The sequence below is a fragment of the Microcebus murinus genome, chromosome 11 (assembly GCF_040939455.1).
Source record: "Microcebus murinus isolate Inina chromosome 11, M.murinus_Inina_mat1.0, whole genome shotgun sequence".
Lineage (NCBI taxonomy): Eukaryota > Metazoa > Chordata > Mammalia > Primates > Cheirogaleidae > Microcebus > Microcebus murinus.
In genome coordinates, this window is record NC_134114.1 from 81,107,894 (window position 1) to 81,132,967 (window position 25,074).

A 25,074-nucleotide genomic window follows, 5' to 3' on the forward strand; every position below is an offset into this window, starting at 1 on the left:
TCACCAAAATTTTAATCACTGTCTTCTGCTGCAGAAATGTGAATTTGTTAATTGGATTTCTGCTCCTTAGTATACCAACTCAGAATGGATGCTCTGCTCTTCCTCTTTCACTCTGGCAGGCAGCACAGTCTCTAATTGACTTTTTTCTAGGATTTTTCTTTCCACCAAATCCCTTTCTTTTCTCCATATAGGATTTCTAGAGCTCACAAAGAACTACAAACAGCACTTAAAGTTAGCAGCAGTAAGCAGCCTTGTCACTTTTTCACCCAGCAGGAGCTAAGAACCAGAATTTCTCTTCAATTAAGAAATAAAATATTCATACTGTTCCACTTAAGTAAGAAAAAAATCAAAGCTTAAATAAATTAAGGGTAAATTAAGTCAAATGTGAATGCAAGCAAGGAGAGGCTGCTTCAACTAATTGGAATGGTTGTGTACTTCTTTCATTTCCTCATACCAAGTTCAGCAATCTACAAAAAAAGAAACAGTTCACGAAATTTGGAACCAATTTCAGTCACTTGCACGCATGTATCACACTTCAAAGGGTCAAAAGTTTTGGAAATATATTCCAAATGAAAGTTTTACAACTTATTTTTTAAAACAGTGAAATAACTAAAATGCCATTAGCCCAAGACAAAAGCTTATCATATCCAAGCCAAGTGACCTGTACATTGGCCTCTTGATCTTATGCTGTCTATTAAAGCAAAAGTCAAACCATTTCACTTTTTATTTCTAAATGTATTCAGATGAAAAACAAAGGAATAACATTAATAATTTTTAAATCCATTCTCTGGCATTCTAAAAATGTTACAGAAATGTTGCACCTATTCTCTAAAATGTCTTCATTTTTCTTTCCTTCCTGGTTTAGAATAAGCAAACGGGACTTCCCATCAAAAATCTCTCAGTTTTACATTATCATATATGGGTCTCAGCTTAAAGCCAAAGCTCAGAGTAAAAAGTGCCTATATCTTAATTTTGGAAATTAATCTTCCTATTCTATGACTAGACATCGTTTCAAAGAGTGTATCAGAAGCTTCTATCCTTTGAGCCAAAAAGGTGTTGTGCACAGGATTATAACAACCAGCTGGGCCACCTATAAGCTCTGGGCCTTCTATACTACCATAAAAAGATTCCCTAATATGTGGAGAAACACCATGAGGTCCCTGTCAACAGGTCACTACAGTTTCTCTCTGGGGTTTACTGCAAAGGTCTAGAGCACCCTAAATCACCCTAGAAGAAACCAGATACTCTAAGCATACCGCAGCAGCTTTTTCTCCTTCCCATCTTGAAGCCATTTTTATGAGAAGAAACATTCCAAAATGCATACATAATTCTCTGCCTTATCCCTGCCCTAAATTCCCCAAAGAGAGCCATAAGTCTAATATAAACAATCTAAAAATGAAGCAGTCAGATCACCCACACTAGTGAGAAAGGAGTCATAGAATTTGGTCCTAAAAGAAATCGCAAAGTAGATCTGCAAAAAATAGAACTTCTTCCACGATCTTTGGCATTATATTTGATTTAATTAGTTATAGTTTTTACCAAAGTTCCCCAGTCACTTGTGATAGGCAGTGAAGGAATGAACACTTCCCAGGTGAAAAAAAATCTTAGAAGAGTCATACTTTTAAAGGGGCATGTAAAGATCCTTACTCAAAGTCCAAGTCAATAACACTCCAGAAACTGCATCAGATCTCATTTGTTTTACTTAGTTCTACAAAACAGTTTCAAGAAGGAACAGCATTTGGTTTACAAAGTATTTAAATTTGGAATTAATAAGTTTTAGTTCCTAACTAATCACACTCAATGTTAAGAGCTGGAAGTGAATGAGCTAAAATTCTAGGTTAATGACTGTGATAAAGCATATAGACAGTAAACCAGCCATCAGTTAAGCAATGGTAATCAGAAAGAAGGTCTTCATCAAGGAGTTTTCCTTGATATTAAATAACACAGAACAGGAAATTATATTATCATTAAAGTAGATAATATACATTTTTCCAAAATGAGAAACAAAATTTATAGCTTTGATTTATATACTAAAGCACTACTTTCTGATTCAAAGAACCATCCATCTATAATACTGTTCTCTCAATAAGTTTTGAACACCTATGAGTTCAAAAGCTTCAACCAATTGAAATTTTAAATGACAACATCTAGTGTACATCTAAGGTAAAACTTTAAATGTCAATTTACAATTTACCTTAATATTACAGAAGTATTGACATGACAACACATTTTATTTTTAATTGTCAATTAAAACCATCCAATATATAACTTCAAATAACTAGAAACCAATAACCAATAACTCAAATAACTAGTTCACAACAGTTAACTTCTTCCTTAGTCAAATAATTTTCTTTACATTTGCCTCTGAGGATTGACAATATAGATTATAGCATTGAGAAAACATCTCAATTTTTTCTTGCTAGGAGTATGTGTGAAAAGTATCGTTCTATAATTAAGCAGCTAACCCTCCATCCTGTTCTTGGGACTCACCATGACCTTGCAGCTTTATTATTCTTAATCATCATGGAACTGGCTGCCCTTACTTGTCGAGTTACATCTTGTGTGGATGCAGGAAAGCAGTATAGCTAGCGGTAGTCTAAGGAAGGGTCAGGTCTAATTTAAATCTTATATTATGTCCAATTCTCTGCTTTGTACTTTGATCCCAATTGCTATAACACTCTCTGAAATGAAATAAATACCAGTTCTACTGTCTTAAATGTGTTCTCGTGTAAAAAGCTCAGAATGACAGAAAGGAAGATGTATCAGTAAGGGTCAAACCAGGAAAAGAAAAACCACTATAAGAATAAAATAAAATTGAATGAAGGGAATTTCATTAAGGGAATTGGTTCTTCTTGTGACAAAGAAGCTGAGAAGACAAACTGGACATGGTAGTGTAAGCCAGAGATTTAGCAACAGCAGGAAACCACCAGTATTCCAAAGCTGAAGAGACAAAAAGAAGAGTCAGGGTACCCACAGGCCACAGTGAGCTGATGCAAGGTGAAGCTAAGAAGATCCAGTGCTGGAGCCATGGAGGAGACAGCTGAGCTATTCCCAGAAATGCTACCTGAGACAAAGAGGGAGGGAGGGAAATATCATTGCTCTTCCCTCCCTTTGGTCTTCCTGTCTTCCACTATATACAGCCTGCCAAATGAAAGCCCCTCATAAAATACAGATATAGAAGAGCAGGCTTAAAGAGAAGAAAGGTTCCGAGGGTTAAGAGGCCTAGGATCAGCATGAAGCAAAAGGAAAGAAGGAGGGAGGGGGCACAGGTTTCCAATAAAGAAAAGAAGTGGAGTCAATCTAATGGGAGTTCTTTATAATAACTCAGAAGCAAGAGTAATTGCCAGAGTATTCCTATACCTGGCCTGAGAAACCCATGGTGCTGACCAGGTTTGTTTTCTTCTTTAAGCCAGATGAAAGCTGTAAAAGTTCTAACTTGAGCTGCTTTGTCAGGCACAGGGGTATTGTTTCACTCTTAAAGATTCAAGATTGATAGTCAATTGCATGTTGAAAAGTCCTTCTGATAAAACACAATAACCAAGCATTTTCCTTTGGTGACCAACAGAGAAAGCTCCAGTGGGAAGCTTTTTCTTGGGGAAAAAAACAACGTTGATGGCCAATCATCCCACTAGGATACAATCAATTGAACACAAGTCTACAGTTGGGGAAGCAGCTATGCTCCTGAAGGTTTTGTAAATACACTGCGATCAACACCTTTTGTGTAAATGCCTGTAATACCTCTGGGTGGGAGGGCAAACATATAAGGAGCTTGATTGCCTTTAGTCAATGTACTCTATTGGACTCTACTGGACTCTGTTATTGAGTGAGTGTGTCTACAGAAGAGGGAGTTCAGAACCAAACTATAATCCAAAAATTATTATCGAAAATAATGAGTAATAATATGGAGGTCAAAATTCTGATTCTAAGCTAAAATTTTAGAACACTCTACTGTCTCATAAATAACTTCTAACTAATAGAGAGTTACTATGGGAATGAATTTCCTATTTTCAAAGAATGTGCCTGCAATAAAAGTACAACATAATTTCCTTTCCCTTGGTATACAGGAGCCCCTTCAGAATCTTCTAGATCACCATTATAAATATTACACAATGTTAAGCAAAATCATAAAGAAAAACCTGATTCTTGGGAATCCCTATGATAGACAATTGGCATAGTGTGGGTGTGTATTGTGTTGAAGTACGTATGTGAATGAATAAATAATATGTACCACACAGGCACTTCCCTGTGGCTGACAAGACCTGCCCAGGTGCAGTGAAAATAATGCTTAAGCAAGATAATTAATTAAAAACAAAACAAAGTTAAGTATTTTATAAATGCATAAAACCATTGACTGAATATCACTGTCAATATTTTTAATCAATTAAGTATGCTTTTAAAATTAGTTGAGTTCTATTTAATTCCGTAATTCTCAGTATGTTTACTTTGAATTAAAAAATGACATCTGCTTTTTTTCCTCAGTGGTATATACCCTCATTAAATTAAATTATTAATTTATTCTCATTACACTCCAAATTTGGTTTCTCTAATTTGGGCGGTCTGTTCTGTTGATTTTGAAATGGGACCCCATCCATGTTCAATATCACACTTTATGTATAACCCATAAGACTGAATAGAGTCACACTGATCCTCAAATACAATTTCTGTCACACAATAGTGTGAATGAATTTGAAAGCATAAAAAAGAATGAAAGCAATGTCTCATAATATCTTTCTTGGATAAAGACTGACCTCATGTGTTAGAGACCAGATAAAATAGAATTGAAATCCTTTTTTCCAAGAGTATTTTCAGTAAAAACTACAATTGATAACAAATGCATGATAAAAATTCAGGAGTAAACAGAGGAAAATATAAGCAAAGTAAAACAATATTTAAAATATAAAGGAAAAGCCCTTTCAAAAATGATTATCAATTCTCTTCATTTTAAAAGTATTTATATATTTATATTAAAGCCTAAAGCAACCATTTTATCAAAGGATAGGTTCCACAAAGGAACACATTGGTTCATTTTATTTGTTAGGACTTTCACAAACTGAGTCATTTGAAAGATGATTTCATTTATTTTACTAGTGTCATATTGATACATCTTGCTACTGCAGTTGCTAAAATGAAAATGTAACACAAACAAATATACATTACAACTAAAGTGTGAGTAGCAGAATCATAAAATATAAAAAGAATACCCTTGCTGAGCAGGTATTACCACTTAACAGAGTAGAAAAATAAATGTGGTATGTTACTATAACCTATATAGACATTATACTAATTTAGAAAAATAAAAATCAAAGTCACTACTTTGGACAATAATAATAATTTAGAAGAGTATACAGTAGCCCTTCCTTATCCACGGGAGAAACAATCCAAAACCCCCAGAAGATGTCTGAAAACCGAGTATATAATATTGAACTCTATATAAATTATGGGTTTTTTCTATGTAGTAATAGGAGGGTTGTATATGTACCATGATACACTAGACAAAGGGATGATTCATGTCCTGGGCAGGAAAGAGTGGGCACAGCAAGAGATTTCATCATGCTACTCAGAATAGCACGCAATGTAAAACTTATGAAGGGTTTATTTTTGGAATTTTCCATTTAATAGTTTTGGACCACAGCTGAATATGGATAACTGGAACCTTGGAAAGCAAAACTGCAGATAAATGGGGGAATACTGTATTCCCCTAATTCAGTGCATTGCTACAACAGGAATTTTTCAAAATGATTCTTAAAATACTAGTTGTTCAGCATGTTAAATAATTAAACAACCCTTAAGGGGTCAGCAAGGAAAGGAAAAAAAAAAAAATGAAGAGCAAACGACCATAATTATTATTAGTTTTAATATTAAGCTCTGGTACACAGGTAGAAAAAAGGCCATAAAATTTTAAAATAAGATTTATTTTCATAAAAATTATTTTACATCATTATTTTAATGAATGAGTGGATCAGGACTAAAAAGTTATGAGGAACTTTTGTACAGCATGATGAATATTTTTCTAATCAATTATATTTTTTTAGATTTTCAACTGTTTCTTTAGTTATGTGCTAAGCACTCTTCCTCACACAACCCTAGAAGCAGGCAGATATTATTATTATGTTTATTTTACAGATGGGGAATCAAGGCAGAGAATTAGGTGATTTGCCCACAGTCAAACAATCAGCAGTCATATCAAGGTTTGTTGGCCTTGGCAAACTTCTAAGAAAAAAAATCAATTAACGGATCACACCTGGCCTAAAATAATCATCACCTAGATTTTCAACACTCAATTTTGGCTCAACCAAAATGAGCTGCTGAAAGGCTAAAAAGAACCAAAAACATGGTCATTCAACAAAACCCTTTCATAATACTATACTCAATGGGTGATATTCAGTAGAGAATATTTCAGAGCTAAATGAGCTTAAGAATATATTTTCCACATCTCAGAATATCACTCTAGCACCTATAATTAATCAGAAACAAATGAAGAGACAATCTAGGAAGAAACAGCAATATCATCCTTTAAGTAGTAAAATAGTATGTTCTTCCTTTAGAATAAGGCATTCTAAACTAGTCAGTTGTTTGGAAATTTAAAAAACAAGAAAGTTCATCTTTCATTTCTAGTCTCTGAATAAACAAAAAAAGGAAGACGAAAATTGAGTTAGCTGCATGAATGAACATTCTTTCAGTCACTTATGTTAAATCGACTGAAAAAAAATCAATTTTGTTTTCCTTTAAAAACATTTCATATTTTTAACCATAAGCACTTTTAAAGTATGTGCTTTTTTAAAAAGTTCTTTAAATATGGTTCTGGTCCAAGAAAATATCACAAGTTTTGTTTAGCTGCCTGTTACCTTCCTAAGGAACTCTGCTTTTAAAAACAATATCAACCACAAAACTCAACCAAATTCATATCCAACATATCCCAAGAATTCAGTTAATGTTTATAAACTGAATAACTGAAGCAACAAGATCTGATGTACCACCAGAACTGATATTATTAACTAATAAACACAACTTTAGAATATATCACCAATCTAAAAAGGAAATATGTATCTACCTCTAACTTGAGACAAATATAAAATTTTTATATGGCATATAATAATCAACTTTTGGCAAAAATTCTTCACCATCTTTCTTAATGGTCATTACAGGTCTTCTTTACTACTGATTTAAAACATTTAAACTGATTTGATATGAACCAATTTAAAATGGATCTGTGCCATTAAACTGATGAATTTATGGCATTTCTGAGGCTTGCATTCCAACTCTATATAAAAATAACTTGCCATTTTTGACATTTTGGACTCTACAGGCCCATTCAATTGATTTTTAAATTAATATTCTATGTTAATGCATATTATTATCCTGAACATTTTACATGTCATATATTCTTGAAAAAATATAATATTAAATTATACAATTTTATCATGTTAGATTAACATCAACATTTTTAACTTTTTGATGCTTTAAAAGTTTGTTTTTATCACGGAAATTTTTAAATATAAACAAAAGTACTGATAATAATATAGTAAGTCTTCATGTTCTATAACCTAGTTCAATTATTATTTTGTCATTTTTTGTTATCTTTATAGGACTAATTTTTTTGTTTTTCTTCTTTTTATCCCCTTTGTAATATTTTAAGCTAAATCTCTAATATTGTGTTAGTTCACCAGTAGTCATGTATGTATTGCTTACTAATAAAGTTTTAAAAACATAACAAACTTGCCACTAACATCCCTGACAAAATTAATAATAATACTTTATCATCCAACAACCACCTCATACGTAAGTTTTCTCAACAGTATCAAAGATATGTTCTTAATGTTGCATTGTTTCACTCAGGATCCAAAGAAAAGTCTCCACGTTTAGTTGTTTGTCTTAAGTCTTTTCTATAATTACACCTCCAATTTTTTTTCTATAATGTTTTTTCCTTGGAGAAACTGGGTCATTTGCCTCAGACAAATCTGGATTGAGCTGACTGTCTTTTTGTTGTGTCATTTAACATGTTGCTCTAATCCCACTATTTCCTAGAAATGGGTAACCACAGAAGCGAATACAGAAAGGCAAATTAATGAGTCAGGCTCCATTTTTAGGCAAGAATACCATGTAAGTGATGCTGTGTCCTTTCTATTGCATCACCTCATCAGGACTTAAGATCTGGTTGTCTCACTTTTCCTGATGCTAAGATGGTCAGTGAATCAAATGGTATCAGCTTCTTCCCTTCATTATAAAATTTCTATGAGGAATATCAATCTACATTCTAATAGTTTTTGCTTTCATTAAAAATCACTGCCCAGATGTATTATTTCACAATACCTGCAAAATTGTAATTTTCCATCATTCTCTTGCATTTATTAGCTAGAATTCTATATAGGAAAACCTTCCTTTATGAAGTACATGATTACTTTTATATATAGTTCATACAAAGAAAAAAGGGCTAAATGTGATTCTTTGTTCATTTATTTTTTGAGTAATGAACTGCTGCCTTATCAAGTTCTAAAAATGACGAATGAACTTACTTTCTAAAAAAAACAGCTTTACTAAGGAAAATTGACATGCTAAAGATTGCGCATAAATACTGTGTACAATTTGATGTTCTGACACATGTATATATCATGAAATGTTCACCATAGTCAATATAATGAATATGTGTACCATCCCCCACAGTTGTTTCATAGTCCTTTATATTCCCTCCTTTTTGTTCCTCTCTGTTCCCTCCCCTCCCCCATCATTTTGCTTTTTATAACTGTACAATCATTTGCATTTCCTAGAATTTTACGTATGGAATAAACTCTTTTTTTTTTTTTTGGTCTGGCTCTTCATACTATTTTGAGATTAATCCATGTTGTAGTATATATTAATAATTTATTCCATCCAAATGTCATGTGCTACCCCATTGTATAAACTTACCAGATTATTTACATATACACTTATTGACAGACACTTTGATTATTTCCAGTCTGGGGCTACATTATAAATAAGCCTGCTATAAGGATCCATGCCTTTGCATGGGCATGTACTTTCACTTATCTTGAGTAAACATCTAGTCGTGGAATGACTGAATCATATAGCAAGTACACATTTATGGCTTTGAAAATTACTAAACTGTCTACGAAAGTGGTTGAGCCATTTGATATGTCCACAAGAAATGTATGAGGGTTCCACTTTCTCAATATCTGTACCAACACTTGGTATAACAAGTATTTTGAACTTTAGTCTAGCTAATTGGTGTGTAGTGCTATTTTGCTAAAGTTTTAATCTACATGCCCCTAATCCCTAATGAGATTGACCATCTTTTCATCTGCTTATTTGCCACCCAAGTATCTTCTCTTATAAACTGTCTGTTCATACCTTTTACTCACTTTATTGGGTTTTTATTTTCTCATGTAGTTTAGGGAATTATTTACATACCCTGGACATAAGTACTTTATCAGACATATGTTTTGAAAATATTTGTCCTAATCTGGGGCTTATCTTCTTAACAGCACAGAAGTCCCATCCTTACCAACATTTTTGCTTTCTATGGTTTTAATTACCCATGGTATAGTACAATAAGATATTTTGAGAGAAAAAAAAAAGACCACATTCACAAAACTTTTAATATAGCATATCATTAAATTGTTCTATTTTACTATTAATCACTGTTGTTAATCTCTTACTCTGCCTATTTATAAATTAAACTTTATCATATGTACACATGTGGAGGAAAAATCATAGTATATAAAGAGTTTGGTACAATCTGTGGTTTCAGGCATCCACAGAGCCTCATGGAATGTACCCCACACAGATAAGGTGTAGCTGCTGTATATGTCAAAAAGCAGAAGATTTTAATTTTGATAAAGTCCAATTTATTAATTTTTGATTAATTTGTTAATTATATTATTAATCTGGATTATGCTTTTAGTATCCTATATAAGAAATCTTTGTCTAACCCAAAGTCACGGAAGTTTTTTCCTGTGTGTTCTTCTAGAACTTTTCATATTGAGATAAAACTTATTTTCCCTAAAAGTCACCCTTATAAAGTGTACAGCACAGTGGTTTTTAGTATATTGACCTTCACCAGTATCTAATTTCAGAACATTTTCATCACACCAAAAAGAAACCCAATATATATGTGCCTATTCTGGACATGTCAAATAAATGGAACCATACCAAAAAATGGCCTTTTGTGACTAGCTTCTTTCACTTAGTATAGTGCTTTCCAAGGTTTATCCATGTTTAGTATGTATCAGAACTTCATTCCTTTTTACAGCTGAATAATATTCCACTGTATGGGTATAACACATTTTGTTTATCCATTCATCAGAGGATAGACATTCAGGTGGTTTCCACATTTTGGCTATTGTGAATGTTACTGCTATAAGCATTCATGTACAGGTTATTATGTGGAACTTGTTTTTAGTTATTTGGTTCTATAATTAAGATTGAAATTTTTGGGTCAAAAATTTAACTTTTTGAGGATTTGCCAAACTGTTTTCTACAGCAGCTATACCATTTTACATAGCTACCATTAATGTACAAGTGTTCCAATTTTTCCACAACTTTGCCAATTGCTTGCTATCGTCCATCTTTTGATTATAGACATCCTAGTAGGTGTGAAGTTGTACCTCACTATGGTTTTGATTTGCATTTCCTAGTCATTTGTATGACTAATAATGTTGAGCACCTTTACATGTGCTTGTCAGCCAGGTATATCTTCTTTGGAGAAATATCTATTAAAGTCTTTTGCATATTTTTAAAATTAGGTTGTTTATATTTTTGCCACTGAGATATAAGAGTTCTTTATATAATCTAGATATATACTGGATGTGTGATTTGCAAATATTTTCACCCATTCTATAGACTGCTTCTTCACTTTCTTGATAGTATCCTTTGATGCATACAAGTTTTTAATTGTGAAGAAAAATGTAACTGTTTTTTCTTGAGCTGTTAATGATTTTGGTGTCATATCTAAGAATCCATTGCCAAATCCAAGAACATGAAGATCTGTCCCTATGTTTTCTTCTAAGAGCTTTACAGTTTTACCTCTTACGTTTAGGTCTTTGATCTATTTTTAGTTCATTTTTGTATATGATGTGAGGTAGGGGTCTAATTTCACTATTTTAAATGTGGCTATCCAGTTGTTCCAGCACTATTTGCTAAAGAGAACCTTCATTTCCTACTTATTGGTTTTAGCACCCTGAAAAATTAGGTGAACACAGATGTATAAATTCTGACTTTTTAATTCTCTTCCATTGATCTGTATGTCTATCCTTATATAAATACCAAACAGTTTGGATTCCTACAGCTGTGTAGTATATTTTGAAATTGGGAAGTGTGAATCCTCCAACATTGTTTTTCTTTTTCAAGATTATTATAGCATTGAGGTCCCCTACAATTCAGTAATAATTTTATGATCAGCTATTCCATTTTTGAAAAAAAAAAAAAAGACTATTGAGATTTCTATAGGAATTCCACTGAATCTATAGAGTGCTTTGCATTGCACTGCCATTTTAACAATATTAAGTTTTCCAATCCACAAATAGTGTATCTTTTCATTATATAGATCTTCTTTATTTCTTTCAGCAGTGTTTTGTGGGTTTCAGTGTAACATCCTTTAAGCAAGTATTAACATCCTTGCTTAAATTTACTAATAAATATTTTATTCCTTCTGTCCTGTCTTGTCAACTCAGATCATCTGCTGTGTTCTGCCTGAGTTACCCCTCCCTGTACTGCAATCTGGAAACTTTTTCAATGTACTAAACTGAGACAATTACAGGGTTCCTCCTGTTTGTTTCCCATATCTTTGGGATCATTCTCCTTGCTTGTCTGATATTTAGTATCTTGAAAATCATTCCCTCATATATTTCCTTCTGTTTTGGGGGGGTTGTCTTAGAAAAGAGAGTAAATCTGGCCCCTGTTACTCCATCTCAGCTGGAAGAAGAAGTCCAGTTTTGGTTTATTTATATCATTGTGAACCCATCATTTTTTTGTTATTTTTATAAATTCATTTTTTAAAACAATAATTGCAATGACACCAATGTATTTCCTCTCTACTCCCCTTACTGCTGGGAGATAAACCTATATAGTTGAGTCCGGAAGGAAAATCAAGACATTATTAATATCAGGTACCCAACAGCCAGAAAATGCTCTGTTGGTCTAGTGGTATAGACACTGACATGTTCAACCCATCATTTTTATATATTTGATTTGCTTCAATCCACTCCAACCATTTTCCTTTTTTTATTTTTAGCAGAGGATGTAAACAGGTGGAAAACCATAGCATGCTCATGGGTTGGCAGAATATTGTTAAAATGTTTATACTACCTGAAGTGATTTACAGATTCATTGCAATTCCTATTAAAATAACAACATCACTTTTTGCAGATCTAGAATAAATAATTCTATGCTTCATATGGAACCAGAGAAGACCCCATATAGCAAAAGCAATCTTAAGAAAAAGAACAAATTGGGGGGCATCAATTTACCAGACTTCAAGCTATAATACAAGGCTATAGTAACTAAAACACCTTTGTACTAGCACAAGACAGGAGACATACACCAATGGAATAGAACTGAAAACCCAGATATAAAACCATCCTCATAGAGCCATCTAATCTTTGACAAAGCAGACAAAAAGATACACTGGGGGAAAGAATCCTTATTCAATAAATGGGGCAAGAAAAATGGATAGCCACATGTAGAAGACTGAATCAGGATCTGCACCTTTCACCTCTCAAGAAAATCAACTCATGGTGGATAACAGACTTAAACCTAAGGCACGAAACTATAACAATTCTAGAAGAAAATGTTGGAAAAACTCTTGTAGACATTGGCCTATGGAAAGAATCTATGAAGAAGGCCCCAAAGGTAATCACAGAAACAACAAAAATAAATAAATGGGATCTTTCCTTTTTTTTTCTTTTTGAGACAGTGTCTCACTTTGTCACCCAGCTAGAGTGGGTTGGCATCATCATAGCTCACTGCAACCTCAAACTCCTGAGCTCCAGTGATCCTACTGCCTCCACCTTCCAAGTAGCTGGAACTATAGGGACATACCACTGGCACCTGGCTAATTTTTCTATTTTTAGTAGAGATGGGTTCTCACTCTTGCTCAGGCTGGTCTTGAACTACTCACCTCAAGCAATCCTCCTGCCTCAGCCTTCCAGGGTGCTAGGATTATAATCATGAGCCATCACACCTGGCCCATTTTTTTCTTTTTGATGCCCGAAGTATCCCAACATAAATCAGTGGAAGCCACTTCATGTTGATTTTTGGGTCCTTTAATATGTTCCTTTTCTTCCCTTTAGTGGCAAATAATATTTAGGCACCATAATCTAGACACTAAAGGTTAACTGCATATTTGCATGTGCTGAACTTGTTGTGAAAATAAGAGAGTGAGCAAGATAGAGAGATCTTATATTTATAAATAGCTACACTGCAGTGAGAAGAACACACCTGTGTTGGAAGAGACCCAATTCTGCCACATATAAGTCACTAACACTCTTATCTATTGAATGCAGACCTCAAAATTTCTTATCTTTGCTTCCTAGATATGGAACTCTACATTGCCAAACATAGTGCATTCAGTCTTAGCTATTTCTGGACTCTCATTTACATAGTCATAGCAGCTTAGAAAGAAGGCCTCCTATCTCAATATTCTTCGATATTAGTAGAATCCATCTAAGTAATAAGGGTGTATCATCAATAAACACTACAAAGTAAACAATAGTCCAGTCAAGACTGAGAACACGGCCGGGCGCGGTGGCTCACGCCTGTAATCCTAGCTCTCTGGGAGGCCGAGGCGGGCGGATTGCTCGAGGTCAGGAGTTCGAAACCAGCCTGAGCAAGAGCGAGACCCCGTCTCTACTATAAATAGAAAGAAATTAATTGGCCAACTAATATATATACAAAAAATTAGCCGGGCATGGTGGCGAATGCCTGTAGTCCCAGCTACTTGGGAGGCTGAGGCAGGAGGATTGCTTGAGCCAGGAGTTTGAGGTTGCTGTGAGCTAGGCTGACGCCATGGCACTCACTCTAGCCTGGGCAACAAAGCGAGACTCTGTCTCAAAAAAAAAAAAAAGACTGAGAACACCAAAATAAAATTAAATCCAAGGAACCACAGTAATAGGATATCAGTCTTCTTCCATCTATTCCCAATCCTCTGTCTTTTTCCCCTTGGTTTAACAATCTAAGATGTTATAAATCCCTAATTTTCCTGTCTAACTTACTAAAGACATGACATTTCTTAGTTTCAGTGAGAGTCCCTCACAGTTCCTTCTAAGTCAATGATTCGTAAATTTATAGATTCTTTAGGACACAAGAAACTCTAGGTTTAGAGGTAGATCATCTAATTTACACATATAATTTCCAAGGTAGGAAATTAAGACACAGAGATTTTATGCCACTTGCCTCTTCTATTAGCAAACTTAGAAAGCCAGAGACTTAGTAAAGTCATGCGTTAGATTTTCTAAATCATATCAAAGTAAACACATTTAGGCTGATAGCTCTGAATACTCTGTATCTCACATCTCTCTAATCATTTATTTAAAAATTATGTACTATGATTATAATAAAGAAAACACAATTTTTATGAGTATTTATATATTTGCAAACATGTTGTGCATGTCTATGTAACTGATATAAAAACACTACCAGAATGCATATATTCTAAAACAAAAAGCAAATAATTTCATTAAAACCTGAGTTTTACCCTTTGCTTTCAAGAGATAAAACAATTAAAATAGCTTTGCAAAACACATGCATGTCTAAAATGTTATGTTGCCTTTACTTGAATCCAGAAAACTAAGCAATATTAGATGCTTAGTTGTACAAACTAATCTTTTCACCAAAGCAAAAACTTTGTTGAGGAATAAAAATGTTTCTCAAAACTTTGTGGACTAGCTGTGAGTCCAGTAGATTCCACCTGCTGACAGGCCAAACCAGCAACCTTACTTGTAATCTTCAGAAGAACCTTCTCAGCAAATTGAGCCTCCCAACGCAGATATTTGCTGTAGCTGCTATTTTGTCACAGAGAATAATTCTGATCTTTTAAGTACCAGTGTACCATAATTTTGGCCATCTCAAAATGCTTAGGGAAGCACTTACTGATCTAATAAGTCTTGTTTTGTCTTTAATGAGTACAATTTCAAGTGATCATAAAAACCCCACATATGGTCATTATAACACTTGTTGTGCACAATCTGTTCATCCAAAGACATTTTTACTCTACCCCATAAACAGCACTAGATGTGACTAGAAAAACATTCATCTACCAAGATGTTCAGGCCAAGGTTACAGGAAATGAATAAAAAATTATGGTTACATATGATCCTCATTACACTGAAATGTTCTGATAGAGCAATAATTGAGAATAACAGGCTTATCATCCTCTTCTCTAGCTTTAGGCTCTGATCCTCATAATACAATTAAAGCTGTACAGCCATTTAAGACACAATACAACCACAGGCTCTCTTTCAGATATACTAGAAGAGTTATTGTATTTTTTTAATGTTTTTTCTTTTTTATTTCAGCATATTATGGGGGTACAAATGTTTCGGTTATGTATATTGCCCTCACCCCACCCGAGTCAGAGCTTCAAGTGTGTTCATCCCCCAGATGGTACATGCCACACCTATTAGGTGTGTATACATATGGCCATCACCTCGTCCCCCCTCCCATCTGCCCGACACCCGATGAATATTATTACTATATGTGCACTTAAGTATCGATCAGTAAAAATGAATTTGATGGTGAGTACACATGGTGCTTGTTTTTCCATTCTTGGTTGTATTTTTTTAAAAATCAAAGTTTGCACTAACTATCTGGCAATTTAGGTAGTGTAGCATCTACTGTAATATTAAGAGCTAACATTTACTTAGCAATTGCTATGGTCTCAATACTGAGTCAAGCACCTTACATATATTACCTTATTTAATACCCTGAAAAATAATTTGATCACTTAGCTAATACATGGCTAAGCTGAGAATAGAACCCAAGCTGACAATGGAGCCCAGGGTCCTATCCACTGTGCAACCCCACCATAGTCCTAGGTAATTCATAAACATTTGCTTGCTCTTTTCCTAGGAAGCAAAGAAAGATATTATTTTCTACTAAACTGCAAGCTCAAAGAGACCTGAAGAGCTCAAGCCCCTAAAACCCTGAGATATCACCTGGTTCGTTTCAGCATTCTGCTGACAATACAGCAGTTTTCTAATAGTTGTGAAATGAAGGAAGGGTGAAGGAAAATTTCCGTTACTCAGGTATTAAGTGGAAAAGGCAAGGCTAACACACATTCTCCTAAGTACTATAGGATAGAGTTAAAATCTATGCAGTAATAAATTTCAGATAATATATAGGTAAACTTTATAGTAACCAGTTTTTCCACAACATAAATGTAAGAATTAGGTTCTAATTATTTTAGAGCTCTGGAAAGCAGTAGAGATAACATATCAGTGACAGATTACAAGGAACTGTCATTTGATCATAGCTAAAATATGAGATTTCATCTATTTGGTATATAAGTAAACTCTCTGAGCTATAAGGTAAATTTCTGACAGATATTCACCTCTCTTTTTACCTTACATATTCAGCTTAATGATATGCACTGACCATATTCACTTTTTAAAGCCAAATGCTCATAAGACCTGGTGATATGTGAGCATTTAAAATTCAATCAAAATATCCCCTAAGCAAAATACATTCAGTTAACATTTAAATGATTCTTGTCACATATGTCAGCTTCTTTAATGCATTATTTCACAGTCATTAACAATGAAAAAGCAAAAAAGTAAGATTCTTGTTTAAATAAGTGTCTCATTTCAGAAAGGATGTTTGCTATTATTTCCTTAAATTCACTTTAAGTTTATCAGATATTAGTAGACTTCTATAATGGTCTATTTCTTAGATAAGTATATTTAGCAAGTCTAGGGCCTGTCACCTGAATAAGATACTCAGAAATGCTAAGGAGATGTAGCCCTGGTACCTACCTTGGTTAGGTGAATGACTCCTTTAGAAGTGACCGAACAACCCATGAAGCCAACATACTGAAGCTCAGGGCAGTGCTCAGCGAATGCTTTCACCGACTGATCTGTCACCTAGGGAAAAGCCATTAAGAAAATTATTCAAAGTAATATTCCAGTCAACTCAAGGATTTGGCTCCTGCAAATTCCCTTGGCCTTACTTTGCATCATTATTGTTTCCCTTTCCATTGGATCCCTTGAATCAGCATAAAAATGTGCTGTGATATCTCTTGTATTTTTTAAAAAACACTTCCTTGACCCCACAGCCACATCTATCCTCACCCCCATGTTTTTCATAGAAAATGCCTCAAAGAGATGTTGGCACTGGCTATCTCCACTTCTTCACCTTCCCCTTTCCCCTCCCCTTTCCTTCCTCCCTCCCTCCCTCCTCTCTCTCTCTCTCTATGTGTGTGTGGTGTGTATGTGTATGTATGTGTATAGACATATTTTATTGACATTTAATTCACATACCATAAAATTTGCCCTTCCAAAAAGTACAGTTAAGTATATTCACACGGTTATGCACCATTACCAACACCTAATACCAGAACACATTCACCACCCCTAGAAAGAAACTTCATGCCCATTAGCAGTCACCTCCCTACTCCCCACTACCTCCAATCCTGGCAACTTTCTGTCTCTGTGGATTTACCTATTCCGGATACTTTATATAGATTGGAACCATACAATTTGTGACCTTTTTATAATTGGTGTTTTTCACTTCGCATAATGTTTTCAAGGTTCATCCATGTTGTAGCATGTATCAGCACTTTATTCCTTTTTATTGCTGAATAATATTCAATTGTATGGCTATATCACATTGTTATGGGTTAAAATATATCCCTCTAAAATTCATATTTTGAAGTCCTAACCCCCAGTACCTCAGCATGTGATCTTATTTGGAAATAGGACAGTTATAGATAGTTAAGATGAAATCATACCAGAGTGAGGTGGGTCTTCAATCTAATACAACTAGTATTTATATAAAAAAAGAGGAAACTGGAACACGGTTGGACACACAGGCAGAATGCCATGTGAAGACTGGAGTTATGCTGCCACAGGTCAAGGAATGCCAAAGATCACCCAAAAAGTAGCAGAAGCTATGAGGAAAAGGCCTGAAACAGATCCTCTCTCATGCCTTCAGGAGGAACATGGCACTGTTGGCAATACCTTGATCTTGGATTTGTAGCCTCCAGAAGTATGACACGATAATTTCTACGGTTTAAACCATTTAGTTTGTGGTACTTTGTCACAGCAGCCCTAGCAAACTGATACACACATTTTCTACTCTCTTTTGATCTCACTTGAATCAGGCTTTTCTCCCTATTATTCAATTGTCACCATCCTATCAAATTAAATGATCAACTTAAATTCTCATCACAGCATTTCAGCAGCTTCTAACACAATTGATGATTCTTCTTGAAACAATTCATTGATTAGCTTCTAGGGCACCACACTCTCCTGGATTTCCTTCTTCCCTACTACTGGCTCTGATTCACTTTGCTGAGTCCAACTCAACTCAGTTCTTTGCTCATTTCTCTTTTCTGTCTTACTTCATTCCCTACATGATCAAATCTAAAGGCTCTAAATACTAACTACATATTAATGGGTCTCATGTTGATATCTCCAGCCCAAACCTCTATACTCTATTTAAAACTTCCATATCCAAACTGCCTATGCATTCTCCTTGGATGCCTATGGCCATCTCAAACTTAAATTGTCCAGAGGAGAAATATTTACATTCCAAAATGAGCTTGCTCTTCCTAGAGCTCACATTTGCATGAATAGCATCACTCTTCAACCCAGATATTCAAGCCAAAACTTTTTCATTCTAAATGCCATCTAAAGTCTACTAGGAAACATTGTCACTTCTTCCAAATGTGTCCTAAATCTAGCTACTTCTCTCCTTTGCCACCACTATCACCTTAGTTCATGGTTCGAATCATCTGCTACCTGAACTATGGAAAGAGCCTCCTAACTGCCACCCCTGATTCCACTCTTCTTCCTCTATTGTTTTTTCTTCTTGCAGCAGCCACAAGATCTAATTAACGTCACTGTCTTGTTCAAAATGCTCCAATGGTTCTGAATAAGAATATCACACTTAAATGTCAAATCTTTACCACAGCCCATAAAGAGTCTTGATAATTTGACCCCAATCATACCTCAACCTCCTCATACCCCTCCATACCTCAACCCCTTGCACTTACTCCAGCCAAAGTGGTCTCAAAGTCTTTCTCAAACAAGCCACATCTAGCTCTGTCTCAGAGTCATTGTACTTGCTCTTCCCTCTGCCTCAAATGCATCCCCCGCCCAGATGGTCACATGGCTCACTCCATGTCATTCCTGTCTCTGCTTCACTGTCACCTCCTAAGATTCTCAACGACCACCTTAGCTGAAAATCATACCAAATAACTCCCTTAGTCACTGTATCTTTTACCCTGCTTTGATTTTCTTCATAACATTTATCACTACCTAATTATATTACATACTTATTCACTTTAGTTTGTTGTGTGTCTTCCCCTGTCAGAATAACGCATAATTATGAGTCTCCCCTTCCACTAGACTAACAAATCATTTTGGTTTGCCTTGCACAGTCTCATTCCTAGCACTGAAAGTCCCACAACCTGGAAAACCCCTCAGTAGAGGTAAACTGTGACAGCTGACCAACCTAACCAGGGTGATCAACTACTCAGCCCCAATCACACAGCATCAGCATCTAGAACAGTCCCTGGCACTTAGTGGGAAGAAACTGAATATTTAAATAAATGATGAATAATTTTTCTTTCCATCCTTCCATGCAGTCCATCACACTTTTTAATTTTTCTTTTTATTAATTTTTAGATCGAGTATATATGTATTATTTTAACATATTGATTTTTTAAATGGCATTATACTAGGGGCTATATTTTCTCTGATATAGTGTATTATGAATTCTTTAAAAAAAAAAAAAAGAAGGGACATTATCACATAAGTGACTCTTAACTTAGATGTGTGTCACAGTTAATTTTATGTGTCAGCTTGGCCACACCATGGGGTACCCAGATATTCAGTTAAACATTATTCTGAGTGCCTCTGTGAGAGTGTTTCTGGGTGAGATTCACAATTAAATCACTAGACTGAATAAAGCAGATTGTCTTCCCCAGTGTGCATGGGCCTCATCCAATCCACTGAAGGTCTGAACAGAACAGAAAGTCTGTGTAAGGGAGAATTTGTGTTCTCTCTGTCCAACCACCTGCCAGTTGGAACATGGGTCTTCTCCTAACTTTGGATGCAGAGTTGGACTTGAATTTACACTACTGGCTCTCCTGACTCTCAGGCCTTCACACTTGGACTGGAACTATATGCCATTGGCTCTCCTGCATATCCCAATTGCTGACTGCAGATCTTGGGACTTCTCAGTTTCCATAATCATGTAAGCCAATTTCTTATAATAATGTCTAGATAGATAGATAGATAGATAGATAGATAGATAGATAGATAGATAGATAGATGCTAAACAGAAAATCTCCTAATGGTTTTGCTTCTCTGGAGAACCTCAATACAGTATCTATTACAATCCCCTTAGGAGTTTATTAAAAACTCAGAACTAAAAGGGGTAGGGCACAAGGTTCTGCATTTTTTTTATTATTTCAAAATATTAAGGGGATACAAATGTTTTTGTTACATGGATAACTTTTGTAATGCTTAAGTTGGTGCTTTCGGTGTGGTCATCACCCGAACAGTGTTCATTGTACCTGGTAGGTCAGTTTTTATCCCTCTCCTCCTTCTCCCTCCCTTCTTGATTTCCAATGACATATATATCTCCTTGTGTCTCTGTGTGCCATCAATTAGCTCCCAATTATTAAAGAGTACATGTGGTGTTTGTCTTTCTATTCCTGAGATACTTTATTTTGGATAAATGGTCTCCAGTTCCACCCAAGCTGCTGCAAAAGACATTATTTCATTCCTTTATATCAGTGGTCCCCAACCTTTTTGGCACCAGGGACCAGTATCATGGAAGACAATTTTTCCATGGACAGGGAGCTGTGGAGGCTGATGGTTTCAGGATGATTAAAGCATATTACATTTATTGTGTACTTTATTTCTATTGTTATTACATTATAATATATAATGAAATCATTATACAACTCATGATAATGCAGAATCTAATGCCACTGCTGATCTAACAGGATGAGGAGCTCAGGCAGTGATACAAGGAATCGGGAGCAGCTATAAATAAATACAGAAGAAGTTTCATTCACTTGCCCGCCTCTTGCCTCCTGCTGTGCATCCCAGTTCCTAATAGGCCACAGCCCAGTATGTGTCCATGGCCCAGGGGTTGAGGACGGCAGCTTTATATGGCTGAGTTGTACTCCATGGTGTGTGTGTATGTATGTGTGTGTGTACACCCACACACACATACACATATACTACACTTTCATAATCCACTCATGAACTGATGGGCACTTGGGTTGATTCCATATCTTTGTGAGTGTGAATTGTGCTGCAATAAACTTTCAAGTGCAGGTGTCTTTTTGATAAAATGACTTTTGGGACAGGTGCACTGGTCCACACCTATAATACTAGCTCTCTGAGAGGCCAATGCTAGAGGCTTGAGGCCAGGAGTTCAAGACAAGCCCAAGCAAGAAAACCGTCTCTACAAAAAAATAAAAAAAATTAGCCAGATGTGGTGGCGCACACCCATAGACCCAGCCACTCAGGAGGCTGAGGCAGAAGAAATCAATTGAGCTGAGGAGTTTTAAGTTGCAATGATGACTATGATGACTCCACTGCACTCTAGCCCAGGCAACAGAGCAAGATTCTGCCTCAAAAAAAAAAAAAAAAAAAAAAAAAATGACTTCTTTTCCTTTGGGTAGATACCCAGTAGTGGGATTGCTGGGTCAAATAGCAAGAATAGCGAGTCTACATTTATTTCTTTGAGAATTCTCCACACTATTCCATAGAGGTTGTATTAATTTGCAGTCCTACCAACATGCATAATAAGTGTTCCTTTCTCTCTGCATCCAAGCCAGTATCTACTGTTTTTAGACTTTTTAATAACAGCCATTCTGACAGGGGTAAGGTGATATCTCATTGTGGTTTTAACTTGAATTTCCCTGATTAGTAATGCTGAGTACTTCTTCATATGTCTGTAGGACATTTGTCTATCTTTTAGAAAACTTCTATTCATATCTTTTGCCCACTTTTTAATAGAATTGTCTGGGTTTTTTTCATACTGATTTGTTTCAGTTCTTTGTAGATTCTGTATATTAGCTCTGTATCAGATGTATAGTGTGCAAATATTTTCTCCAATTCTGTAGGTTGCCAATTTACTCTGTTGATTCTGCCTTGCTGTAAAAAGCTTTTTAATTTAATCAAGTCCAAGTTATTTATTTTTGGTGTTGCTGTATTTGCCTTTGGTGTCTTAGTCATAAATTCTTTGCCTAGGCCGATGTATAAAAGAGTTTTTCCTACATTTTCTTTTAGAATTTTTATGGTTTCATGCCTTACATTTAAGTCTTTTATCCATCTTGAATTAATTTTTGTATATGGTGAGAGGTCCTGTTTCATTCTTCTGCATATGGCTATCTAGTTTCTCCAGCAACATTTATTAAATAGGGCTTCTTTTCCCCAGTATATATAGTCTGCTTTGTCAAAGATCAGTTGGCCGTAGGTAGATGGTTTTATATGTGGGTTCTCTATTCTGTTTCATTGGTCTATGTGTCTACTTTTATACTATTTTGGTTACTATAGCCTTGTAGTATAATTTGAAGTCTGGTAATGTGATACTTTCAGATTTATTCCTTTTGCTTAAGATTTCTTTGGCTATTCAGGCTTTTTTTTTGGGGGGGGGGGTTCCAAATGAAATATGGAGTTATTTTATCTAGATCTGCAAAATGTGATATTGGTATTTTGATGGGGATTGCACTGAATCTGTAAATCTCTTTGGGCACTATGGGTATTTTAATAATGTTGATTCTACCAATCCATGAGCTTGAGATGTCATCCCATTTGTTTGTGTCACCTGCAATTTCTTTCATCAGTGTTTTGTAGTTCTCCATGTAGAGAACTTTCACCTCCTTGGTTGAGTATATTCCTAAGTATTTTATTTTCTTTGTAGCTATTATAAATGGTACAGAGTCTTTTGACTCTCAGCTTGACTGTTATTAGTATATAGAAATGCTACTGATTTACATACATTGATTTTGTCCAAGGATCTGTATTTTTAACAAGTCCCCAAATGTCTCTTAGGTATGTGAAAGCTTAAGACTTCAGTGCTGCAAAGAAATTACACTGACAGTGTTTGGTATTTCTAACCAGGACTGCTTTAAATGAACAAGAGAATAAAATTCCTTTTTTGTCATACCTACCACCTAGAAATTTCTATGTATAAAATTATCTTCTTGTAATTATGCTAAAATTTTCTTCATGGTTTCACAAAGATGTAGCTTATAAAAGAAAGTCCAAATATCTCTATCATATGCTTATTTTCAGTTTCACTTTCTTCACAGTCAAGAGGAAATCAACAAGGAAAACATCTTTGTTAGTTTTCAAACAGCAACTTACATCTCTTTTGCATTAGCTTTAATATGGGTGACTCTTTTGTATCTTATCTATGCTGAACAGATATTGGAAAATAGAGGTATGTGAGTAGCATTAATTCTAAAACAATCACAAGAACATTTTCCTAAAATAATGAAACCAACGGCATCCATGATACATCTGATAAAAGATTAATTCTGCCCTCAAAAGTAAAGTATGTTTAAGCATATTAAGACTAAGGGTGCCATTCATAAATTAAAAATGGGCTTTCCTGACACTCAGCTTTCTGAAGGCATTATGTTAACAAAGAATATTTAAGACACTAAAATTGCCAGAAGCTTCAATGAAACTGAGTTGCTATTAAAAACAAAAAAAAAAAGGTAACAGAGGTTAAATACATGGTCAGTTGGTTAAACACCCTATTCAATCTCAGTCTAACATCAAATCTTTCCTATATCCATCTTTGAGGATGGAAGAGGAACTCAGAAAAGGATTAAGGACATAAGAAAACTCAGGTCCAAGAGGCCAGAACTATCAGAAAAAAAGGCTTAAAAATTCTCTTCGTGGGTCTTTCTCATTCAGTTCAAGCAATCATACAGCCTAGAGGAACCTCCAACATCAACAGAGCCCTAGAAAGCAAGCCCAGAGTAAGATGTTAGGGTACAGAAACACTCTTAGTAAGCTTGGGTATGTTTAGGAGACTCATAAAAGAGCATTGGAGATTTGGCTGGTGTCCAGGCTCCAGGCCCAAAGACAGAAGGTTGATTCGGGGTTTGGGGCAGAATGTCTGGCAGTAACACAACTATAGATTGCAGGAGGCAGGTACTAGTGGTGTCAGCTCCTTTGGGACCTTGGAGTCTGACTGTCTAGTTTCAAATCCCATCTGGACCACTTACTGTGTGATTTTGAACACATCATTTCACCTCTCTATACTTTGTTCCTTCTGTAATATGGATAAAATAACAGTACCTACCTCACAGGCTAAAACATGAGGGTAAAATGGTTTAAACAATGCATGGCACATTGTAAATGCTCAGTAGATTGCAACTATTACTATCATAATCATCCCAGGTCGTCTTTCTTCTGTATTCTGATTCTTAGCCAGGACTAAGGGGTTGATATGTGTAAGAGACTATTCAAAAACAGTGTAGTTAAAGCATGCTAGTTTATTCTCCTGATTATTGTAAGGGATCCCAGTCATAATTTAGGGGCTCTAGGTTATGACCTCAACTGTAGGTAGGAGTGAGGGAGACATAAGTGAAAATTTCTTACTTATTATGGTAGCAAGTATCCCATTTGGTCCAGGTTCTGAAATTGTTTGCATACTAGAATAAGTGGAGGAGCTTTCTGACTTAATTTTTTGGTGGAGATCTGCACCAATTTTATTTTAAAAGCTTCCCAGGAGATTCTAATGTGCAGGCTGGGTTATGAATGAATTCTAAGGCCTTCTGTTCCGAGTGTGGCTCTCAGACCAGCAGCATTAGCTTCACCTTGGAGCTTGTTAAAAATACAAAATCTTAGGCCCTGGCACAGACCTACTGAATCCTAATCTGCATTT

General features: G+C 35.3%; 1 protein-coding gene across 1 annotated transcript in view; it reads right to left on the reverse strand.

Annotated features, from left to right (window-relative positions):
• FBXL17 (F-box and leucine rich repeat protein 17) overlaps positions 1-25,074 on the reverse strand; it is a 488,282-nt gene that overhangs the window by 318,500 nt on the left and 144,708 nt on the right. Inside the window, exon 5 of the mRNA XM_012790242.2 lies at positions 16,962-17,069. Coding sequence (XP_012645696.2) covers positions 16,962-17,069 — 108 coding nt within the window. The remainder of the gene's footprint in view (positions 1-16,961; positions 17,070-25,074) is intronic.